Genomic DNA, 10,541 nt, shown 5'->3' on the forward strand with positions numbered 1-10,541 from the left:
TTCATGCTAAACAAGGCGTCCCAGAGGCGAGCCCCGAACTCCCCCCGCTCTGGGAGAGGGTTACGTGGGGCAGCCGGGCCGCGGCCGGCCTGGCTCTGAGCACAGCGTGCGGCTCCCATCTCTTTTGGGGAGGAGGCGAATAAATAATAGTAGCAAAAGAAGCCCCTTACAGATGCTGCTTTTACTAATGGCTGAGGATAGCACCCGATTGGGGGGAGGTTAATTTTGTTTTGGCACAGGAGAGGTTTAAAATAATTACATAAAATAAGATCTCCTTCCCGGGCTCATCCATTCTCCCACCCCGCTTTCTTTCTAGGCAACGACCGGGAGGAGCGTGCTTAGTTTTTAAGGCTGGATTGGCAGCTTCTAACAACCCGGCTTTGATAAATCCAAGCTAATTACCCCCTCTTAATTAAAGTCTTTAGCAGTTGTTTCAGTGTTTTGGCAAGAAAACAGGAGAGGTTTGCAGTCAGAAAACACCAGCGCCTAAGCTCACAGCAGAGCTGCTGATTAACACTTGGAGCATTTCAAGGACCTGGCATCAGCCACAGTTTTGATTTCCATCCATCTTCCCTTTTGCTTAAACATAAATACACACACACAGCCCCTCGCTGTTGGTATTACCTATCATCCGCCCGCCCCCAGCCTTTCCTTATCAATACATTAGGAAGCGGTATGGTGGGATCACAGCTCTTTAATAGGATCATTGGTCTGGTAGCTGAATAATGTAAATAGCTAATGCGCCCTTGATGATTCAATCATCACGCTCCAAGTATTTATTTCCACCAGGTCAACGAATTCATTTTCCACGTGCAAGAATCAAACTGAAATTCAAATCCGTACATAGTGAACCAGCTCTGGCCATAAAGATACGATATTCAGGGGAGGGGGGGGGAAGGAGGGGAGCTATCAAGAAGGGACAACCAGCGGGCACCGAAGACAGGGCAGAACCAATACATACATATACACACACACACACACATCGAAATAATTAATTGGTGCAGCATTCCCGGCTCGGATAATACAGATCCCAATAAATACAGCAGAAATTGGCTTGGCTTTTTTTTTTTTTTTAAACCATCTCTAACCCTGAGATGTTAAAAAAAGCGAGTCTTGAAAGAAAGAAAACAAAACAAAACAACCCAACAACAACAAAAAGAAGGAAACGACCAGTCCATCAATGTTAGTGGCCAAGTAGAGCGTAATACACAAAACCGCTTAACAGGTGCATGCAAAGAAGCAGGCGGATGGTTGCAACGCGGGGCTCTGGGTTGCTTTCCTCGCCAGTAGGACCGGCGGAGCTCCGGGCTCGCAGTTCCCTCACGGATGGTGCGGCTGTTGCAGCAGCGGGCCCGGCGGCTGTAGCTCCTGGTCAGGCCCCGGCTCGGCAGGGGCTCGCGGCAGTCCCAGGGCGCTGTCGTGCAGCTTGCGGACGTGCTTCTTGAGATCAAAGTTCCTGCAGAAGCCCTTGCCGCAGGTGGGGCAGGTGAAGGGCTTCTTGTCGTTGTGGGTGTGCATGTGGAAGGTCAGGTTGTACACCTGATGGAAAGCCTTGTTGCAGATATTGCACTTGAACTGCTTCTCGCCGCTGTGGGTCAGTTTGTGGTTTTTGTAATTACCTGGGAACAGACAAGTCAAGGGTCACAGACGCTACACCGGGGAGAGCGCTTTGCCCTATCCCCAAACCCCAGCTCAAGATGAAATTGTCAATTGATCGTTTTTAACTAAAACACAACTCAAACCACCCACTCACAATATTCCGGTTAGGAAATTGATTGTTAGAACCACACGGTAAAGCGCTGAATAAAACCAGATTTATAAACCACACAGAACAAGTATTGTAAAAAATTCTAAACGATAGCATGAGGATTACTAGAATCCAAGATTAATATTAAACAAAGATTCTCACACTGAGCAAAAAGATGAACAGTAACAAATTGCATTTGGGGTGGGGGAATTCAAGTAGGTTGGAAATTGCATCTTGCAATGTGAAAAAAACCCCGAAAGTTCTCTTTTTTCCACTCCTCTACAAGCTTAAATCGGACACTTCAGATACCGAGTATTCAACATAAAAAGTTGATCTCCGGGTTAAAACTGAGCCAAGGGTTTAAAATAAAATAAAATAATAATGAATAAATAATAAAGCAAGCCCTCCTGCAAATTGTTTTGATTGTTTACCTACTAGGGGTGGGATTCTGAGGAGAACAACAAGAAGGGGTTTGAGACTTTGTACCTTTTTGATGAAATCCTTTGCCACAAAATTCACAAACAAAAGGTTTGTAGCCGGCATGGATTCGGGTGTGTGTGTTTAAAGTGGAACTCCGGTTAAACGCTTTGCCGCACTGGTTACACTTGTGAGGCTTTTCCTATAAGGAAACAAAACAAAAGCAAATATTGAAGTGCTTGGCAAAGCGCTTTCCAGTGCTTGGAAATCTGTGGCTTTCTAGAGACGTGAAACCGACGCAAAGCCTGTTTAAAAAACGAACGAAAACAAAAACAAACGCCTCCCGACCAAATGACCCCGTTTTAATAGTTTTCTTTTTTCTTTTTTTTTTTTGTCGGATCGGATCAGCAAAACCAGGTGGAAATACGCAGTGCAATAGGCGTGAGAGATATTCACCTGGGTGTGTATGATCTTGTGCCGGCAGAGAGTGCTTGCTTGTCTGAAGCCCTTGCCACAAACTTTGCAAACAAAGGGTCTGGCTCCTGTGTGGACTGGCATGTGGCGAGTTAAATTATAATGTGCATTAAATACCTTGAAAGTTAAATCAGAAAAAAAAACAATTAGAATCATAAAGCAACTGGGGGGGGTGATAGTTCTAAAACGGGAGCAGACAAATGGATCGAAACTTTATGCGAGCAAAGGAAGTTAGTTACTTGCCTTCCCGCAAACTTCACACGTGAAAACTTTGGGCTTGCTGCTGGGAGAGCTCCGGCTGAACTCCGAGCTCTTGAACGCGATTTTTTCCGATAGGATCTGGGCACTTTCTTTCATGTAGTGCTGGAGCTGAGCCTGCGATAAGTCTTTAAAGGCCACTCCGGAAGGGTACTTTTCCACGGACGGGAGCACCAGTTTGTTTCTCTCCGCCAGGTACGCCTTGGGCTGCGGGTGCAAAGGCGAGCTGAGGAAATAAGAAGCCACCGGGTGGATGTTGACGCTGGACGACGGGTGACAAGGGCCGTCGCCGCGGTTGAAGTAACACAGCGCTCCCATGGCGTGGAAAGAGGAGTGGTTGACCACTCGCGGTCTCACCAGTTTGTACTGCTGCAGGGGCAGGGCGTCGCGGGAGAAATCGCCTTTTAGGCTCAGGGCACAGTTCAGTAGATCGCCGCAGCTGAAGGGGGAGGCAGAGGAGTCCAAGTGAGCCTTCCTGGCTTCCGATCCGGCCACCCCCGCTTTGGGGAGGGGGTCGTACGCCACCGGGACAAAGGGGATCATGCAGGGGATGGAGGAGTTGAGATGCAACGAGTGTTTGGGGTCTCCTTTGGGCACGGATCCTTGGAGGAAGGGCGGCACCGGAATGGACTTCGGCTCTGGAGTCCTGGCCATGATTCGCTCGATGGAGAAAGCCAGGGGTTTAGAAGTGCTGATCATGTTGCTTCGAGCAGACAGGCTCTCTCTGCCTGGAGAAGTTGCTAAGATTTTGGTCGCCGTGTGGTGGCTACTATTGTCCATGGCTGGCTTGCATTTGTTCGCCTGTCTGAGCCGCTTTGGTAGACGCCTCTTTTTTCCCCCCTCTCTCTCTCCCCACTCTCCCCCTTTTTCTGGTCACTGATCTGCAAGGAGGGAGACCAGCACCGTCGCCGCCACCAGCATCATTAGAGCCTCCGCCGGCGGAACCAGCCTTCCCGGTCCAGTGGACTCATGCCAGCCCATCACAGGTTACTTTGGCGCACCAGTGACTTAAGGACAATCGCTGCTTACTTCTATCAATAGAAAGTGTTGTGTCAATAACGCAGCCAAGATCTCGCCAATCGTTAACTTCCAAGAGGAGAAGGTAAACTAGATAATTGCTCAATTCGCTTCCAACAGTCAACAGGAAAAGTCCCCCCCATACACCCCCCCTCCCAACTCCCCTAGTAAGCGACTACTTTTCATTGGAGACGCAGTCTCCCCCTCCAGGAGAAGGAGGTGTCTCTCTCCCCCCTTCCCCCTCGCACGCCCCCTCCCTCTCTTCTTTATTATTATTCGCAATCTGTTTCGCCAGGCTTTAGAGGCCAAGCTGAACCGACATCAATGTTCTTGTTTGGCTCTAAGTGACAGCAAATAAAATCATTGTCCACGTGCTAAATAAGGAAACAGAGCCCAATTTGCGGGCGAGCGGGCAGCGGCAGGAGAAGCGGCTCTGGGGGAAGCTGATTGTTTCCTTGCCACTTTCCAGCCTAGGCTCTGGCGTGGGGAAGGAGGCGGGGGGGGGGGGGGTTGGACGCTCTGAGGCCGCTGCCCTTCTGGCAGGCGCTGGTCGGGGGCTGACGCCACGGCTTGGAGGGCTTTGGTCTTTTGGAAAAGACAGCCAAGCAACGGGGCTGGACCTTGCCCCAGATCCGATCACTCCAGAACTGAAACGCAAATGGCTAGACAGAAACCACTGGGGCCAAGCCGAGTTGAGACCGAATAACCAAAAGTTGAATCACAATCTGGAGGAAGGAGGAAGAGCTTGCCCAAACCGATACTTTATATATATGCATACACACACTCTCGGTGTGTTTCAGCAGTGCCTAGAGGCCTTAATCCTGACGGGAGAACCCTGTATGCATAGAGGGAGCCAGGCTCCTTGCTCCGCTTGTTTACAGTCAAAGCACAGCAGCAAGGCAGCGTGGCTGGAGGAGGAGGAGGAGGTTGCCATCAATTTATTTTTACTTTTGTGGCCGATCTATTCATTTTGCAGACATGATAATCTACCGCTAAAGCAAGTGTCAGTTATTCCCGTCTGCCCCGGCCACTGGCGGGCATTATATAACGAGAGAGGCCTGCAGTTCCTGACCAATCTGCCTACAGTCCCTCTCGGCTACAGGCAGCGAAGCAACAGGCTGCATGTGCGCCTGGGCAGGGACATTGCCGTGAATGGGGCCCCCACTGCATTGGGCAGGTAGGTCCCCTCCCCCGCCTCCTGGGCTGCTGACGCTTTCTGGGGCCCTGGGAGGGGGGTGGATGTGGCCGAGCAGCCGCCCCTTTTGCACCGCCCGGAGGTGCCTGTTGCATGTTCCCCGTGAGCGTCTCCGTGCCTGGCCGCTCCCAAGGGCCTTTGACACACGTGGGAGGCGAGGAAGAGTCCAGCCCGGGCACAGCCGGCTGGGGGATGTCGCCCATACTGGCTCCCTCCAGTCTCCGCATTTCAGGCTGGCGAAAGGGGGCAGCTAGGGGGCACCAATAGCCAGCCCACAATGCCAGCTCCCCCCACCACAGCAAGCCCTTCTCTGGGCCCACGGAAGCAGGCGCAGAGGGATGGACCAAGGCCCTGGACCTTTTTAAGGGGGAAGACTCCAGCGGGCTCCAATGGAGGCGCCCGAAATGGGGTCAGGCTGGCAGGGAGAGGTCGCCCTACACCCACCTGGGAGTCCGGGCAGGGTAACGCCCTGCTAGAAACCCTACAAAAGCCCGTCCGGATCCAGCCCCGACGGCCTCCCCTGCACTGTGCAGGGGAGAAGAAGCTGGACAAGGGGCTGATTCGCCGCCCCCTCCGGGGCAGAGAAGGGTGGATCCGCCTCTCCCAGTGGAGCAGACATCTGGAGAGCCAGGTACCCAGGGCCCCTCTTCCCTGGCAGCCCGCAGTCGGTGGGGCGGTGAAGTGGGTGGCGATTCCAGCAGGCCTCCTGGGAGGGCGGGCCCTTCTAGGCATGCTGGCAGTGGGAGGTCTCCCTGCCCCGGATGCACGGGTGGCTGAGGGTGGGCTCCCCCAGGACCATGGGGCGGGCAGGGACAGACTGATCCAGGGCTCATAGTTCAGCTTTGCTTCACGCTGGCGAAGCAACATGGGCCCTGGGGGGCGGGATCCCGTCCCTTCCCAGGGCACCAGCCTGTGACCCCTGCCCTGGGAGCACAGCTGGGCGTGCGACCCCGCTCATGCAAACCTCCCCCATAGCGCGGGATCAGAGCCCCTTTGGCGGGGACAAAAGCCCCAAGGCCTCGGAGTCCTGCGGGGGGAGGCTTGTGAGTGGTGGGCAGCGGTGTGGGGAGATGCCTGGGGCCGCTGAAGTAGTGGCAAGTGGGGGGCTGAGCAAGGGCTGGAGAGCAAGGGCTGGGCCAACAGAAGGGACGAGCTGGGGGTTCGGCGAGCCGGGGTTTGGGTGACACAGACTTGAGGGTGCCCGGCAGAGCTCCACGTTTGTCCTCTTTCCTCTCCCGCTGGGCGCTGCTCCCTCCTGGGCGCAGACAAAGGGCGAGAGGTCCCGCGGCAGATGGGTCGCGGTTAAGACTCTAATTGCTGCCTTTTAAGCGCTGATCAGGTTCCCATAGGCGGGGCCCTCTTCTTACCTGCTGCTTCCTGCCTTGGCACCGAAAGCCCAGGGACTCCTCCAGCGGCGGGGCAGGGATTTTAAGGCGCACCAGAGAAACTGCAAACACTGCGTCTGAGTGAGTTTGACAGGGACACAAATAAAATCAGATTAGGGATCCCGAACCTGTGCGGGGGTCACGTGGTCCAATTTGAGAGATCTTCGTTTTCTCGCGTGTAAACCTCCCGGGTCTATTTCGTGCCTATTCTAGCGGAGTTTCCTGCTTCCGAACAATTTACATTAAATTTGATCTCGACAAATTTCCTCTTAGCTGATAGGAAAGAAAGGAATTATTACGGGGTGGGTTTGGAGGCTTCAAATCCCACCCACTTGGTAGGTTAACAGGTTACTTTTAACTGGTCTTTTTGGGATTGACTTTTTGACATGTGTTGGAAAGTAACATATATGTAATGTCATTTGAGCAGTGTAAATATCCCAAAGCAGCAATTACAGCCCGTCCATTAGGATAATACTGGCCTTCTTAACGCTGAAGTGGTAAAGAGGGAGCTTTGGAAATCTTGATTATTCATTATTTGTTAATGGATATTTTCCCCTCTGTATCTAGTGTAGCTGAAAACTTGTGTGCAAGCCAACTTAATAAACAGAGGCACGGATCTCTTGGCAGGCTCAGCCTCTGTTTGAGAGAAGGGACTTTTGCGAGTGCAAAAATTGCTGAAAATCTAGTTACGCTCTTAAAGCAGCGTAACGATTTTTTCTGCTCCTGTCCCGGACCTTGCATTTCACTCAGGGTCTCGGTTTTCTAGCGATATTAGACGAGGGTCTGTAAACTACGAGCGCCTCTCCAACAGAACAGCTGGCGCTGAAGGGAGGTATTCCTGAAATGATTCGCGGTGGTCAGAGTGACAGCTTGCCTGCTTCTATTTTCAAAGGGCGTTTTCGGCTGTCTTCTAACTGGGGTGTTTCACCATTTGTTTGCCTTTCTTTTTTCCAATCTCTGGCCCTTCTCTCCAGAGACGTTCAAGGGGTGAGTGGGTTGTCCTGGAGAGGGAAGTCTGGTCTGTTCTGCCTGGGGAAGTAGCAGACCCCAGGTGACCTCCCCAGAGTTAAAAACCTTCTGAGGAATTAAGGGCAAAAGTTTGAGCGCCGAACAATAATTTCGTATCCGGTCTGGGAAAGGTGCTGTTCTCTTTCCCCCCGTAATCGGTTTTGCATTTCATTCGCTCCTAAACTATGTTCTTGATATTGCTCACTTGCATTATTCTCATGACATATCTCTACGCGCGTTTAAATCCGAGCCACAGGCGAATTAATCTCGTGGGCAAGATTACTCCAATCTGAACCCAAAGGCGATTACAGCAATGTAAAATACCGCCTAAACCTTAATCTTTCATTTCTTCCTTCGTAATAAAACACATAAATTCCATTGCGTTTTTAAGTAAAAAATTAATTGAAAAGCATGAGAATTTCTCCAACCTTCTGCTGCGTGTATTAATCTTCTCCTGGACGTGTTTCACAGTCCCCCTAGGAACAGGCTGCATTTCATCCTCGGATCTGGATAAAGACAACAAGCTTCTTTCACTTGCTGCAGATTAGCTACAGGAGGAGAAGGCGACGGGAATCTAGCGTGTTTTATTCGGGATTATGTTTCTGGGCGATCTAGGAAAGAAGCAAGGAGGTTACAGACAATACTCCTGCCTGCTTCATTGAAGGACTCTGGCGGCTTCCTCTGTGCCCGATTATTATTTTTAGTCGCTTTGATTCGTTTACGGTCACTGCTTTGTTCATATTAGCTAATCAATCAGTCAATCAATCAATCACCAGGATCACATCTTTACAATCCAGCATTGTTAAAGGGGTGATTTGCCCCCCAAACAAAAGCCAGGAAATCCAGAGCAAAAACTGCCACTCCGTCCCCTACACGGCTCTGTTGTACTGCCAGAATAGCGCTTTATACTCTACACCGTGCAATTTGACATACCTGGACACAATGGAGTAAATTAGCCCGGCACTGCCATGGCTTTTTCAATAGGGAAATTAGCCCCTGGTTGTTGTTATTGTTGTGATCTATTAGAGTTAATTTTTTTTAAATGAATGTCTCGCTAAAATACAAACGAGAAATGGTTTATATAAAGGATTTCCCCCAAAAAGAAGAGGGGAACATAGACCTCTGGTTGAGGATCAGAGCCACAGGACCCAGTGTAATTTTACTGGAACAAGTTCAGTTGTAACCGCTCCAGTCAACAACCTTTTGGCAGGACTCTAAGTTGCATTCCTCTTCCGTAGTGAATTGTTGTTCCCTACTGCCCTGATCTGGCGGAGTGAGAAGCTAGCCATTGACATACTTCACGAGCCAGTACAATAATGAATGGAGCTGTTATGATATGATGGTAGCAGCAAAGTCCTTTGGAAATCAGCAGGGTTCATTTCTGAAGTATCCATGCTATGTGCTGAAGGAAGGTCGATGTAGGATTTTTTGGTCGCGTAGGACATTTAGGCATCATGAGCTGCTTAACTCGGTGGTTTATTTTTTCTCCCCAGCAATATATATTAGTCCATGGCAAGGATGATGACATTGTTATTTTAAAATAAACGGTCTTTTTTAGTGAATCCGCCAGCAAAAAACAACGTTGTCTGAACCAAAACCAAACCAATGTGTTTGCTGCTCTATTTTACACCCGTGCAAACTCCACGCAGGCTACCACCCGCCAGGACAACCAAGTAAGCGGGTGCAAATTAAAACTTTTCAGGTATAAATCCTTTAATCGCACATAATTATAATGACAAGTGACCCTGGAGCAGCGCTCCCAGCTCCCCGTATTACACGCACCCGGTCTGCTTAAGCATACAGCAATCACGTCTAATCTAATCAGTCTGCCTGTGAGGGGGCCCAGCGGTTGTCATCAGCTCCGAAGGGCCCTTGGTAAAAGTGGCTGGGAGGGGCCAAAAGGCAGCAACTGGGGCTATGAATGACACTTTCCCGCTTGTTCCTTTCCAGTTCAACAAATGCGGAGCCAAATTCCCGGCACAGGAACGTGTCACGCTCGCTGGATCAGGCAATCCATGTCGTTTATGCGCGCTGAGTAGCGTCGGGAATAATTCTCTTGGCTTCTACAAAAGGAGGACTTTTGGCACCTTAGAGACTAACCAATTTATTTGAGCATAAGCTTTCCTGAGCTACAGCTCACTAACAGGGCTGCTACTCTGAAACCTCTCTTTGCTTCTGTTTTCTTCTAGCGCACTGGGAGGTGGGACTGGGAGAAAGTTTGGCTAAACGGTGAACTGCGGCAAAGTGCAAGAGTTCTACTTCCCAAGCTGCCCGCTGGCCAGGCACAGCTAGGAAGTACGTGCCTTCCTGTTACTCCGCTTCACGGGGTTAAATAGAAACGGTGCTACACGACCTGTCCCGGGCTGAATCCAATCCCGCCGCAAAATCCTGCTCTCCTGACAAGTCCCGTTGGCGTCTCCACGTTGCTTCTCAGCACTATCACGTCTCAACAGCACCGAAAAGGGAGGAGGTTGTGTGCCTTGGCCAGAGCCGGCAGCTGACCCATTTAGACAGGGAAAAGTTTGCTAGTCTCTCAATTTGCTGCCCGTTCAGGCTGAATTACAACACTGGTGGTGGAAGAAAGTTGGAAGGCTCATTCTGGGGGAAATTAAGCCAAAAGCCCCAAATCATTTTTTTTAATGTCAGTGGAAGTCGGAGGAAAATTGCTAGCCGCAATTTACAATATTGGACATTTGAAATATTCTTTGGTGAGTACAAGGAACCATAAGAGAATTTCCATCTATGTGCAGAAAATAGTCTCAACTTTCTGTCTTTGGGAAATAATTCGCTGTTGTTGTTTCCCCCCCCCCATCTGTCTGAGTTGCAATTTTTTATTTGCTTGTTAAACTTTCGATTAAACAAAATTATTATAGACTCGTTTTGGCCAAAAAAATTGGCTCATTGTTCACACATCCGTTTTATCGTGTTTGTTATATACAGGTAGCTGTCAGAAACAACTTTTAGTCAATCTTCGTTACTATGCTTGTGCTGGCTTTTTGGGCAGAGTGTTATTGATGCGGCTGTGGACTGTCATTACAGA

The 10,541-nt window shown here is 50.2% G+C and overlaps 1 protein-coding gene across 2 annotated transcripts; it reads right to left on the minus strand.

Annotated features, from left to right (window-relative positions):
- Nucleotides 1-1,179: 1,179 nt before the first annotated feature.
- Nucleotides 1,180-3,676, minus strand: FEZF1 (FEZ family zinc finger 1). 2 transcript variants are annotated; one of them, XM_073331696.1, is made up of 5 exons: nt 3,254-3,676; nt 2,882-3,103; nt 2,621-2,755; nt 2,234-2,366; nt 1,180-1,619 (listed from the first exon to the last, which is right to left on the minus strand). In XM_073331696.1, the coding sequence occupies exons 1-5, from the start codon at nt 3,674-3,676 to the stop codon at nt 1,321-1,323; spliced, it is 1,212 nt and encodes a 403-aa protein (XP_073187797.1). In that variant the 3' UTR covers nt 1,180-1,320. The 2 variants fall into 2 exon arrangements, with proteins under 2 accessions (XP_073187797.1, XP_073187788.1); XM_073331687.1 differs by having other exon boundaries at nt 2,882-3,676.
- Nucleotides 3,677-10,541: the final 6,865 nt, after the last annotated feature.

This window comes from Lepidochelys kempii, chromosome 1 (assembly GCF_965140265.1).
Source record: "Lepidochelys kempii isolate rLepKem1 chromosome 1, rLepKem1.hap2, whole genome shotgun sequence".
NCBI classification, from domain to species: Eukaryota; Metazoa; Chordata; order Testudines; family Cheloniidae; genus Lepidochelys; species Lepidochelys kempii.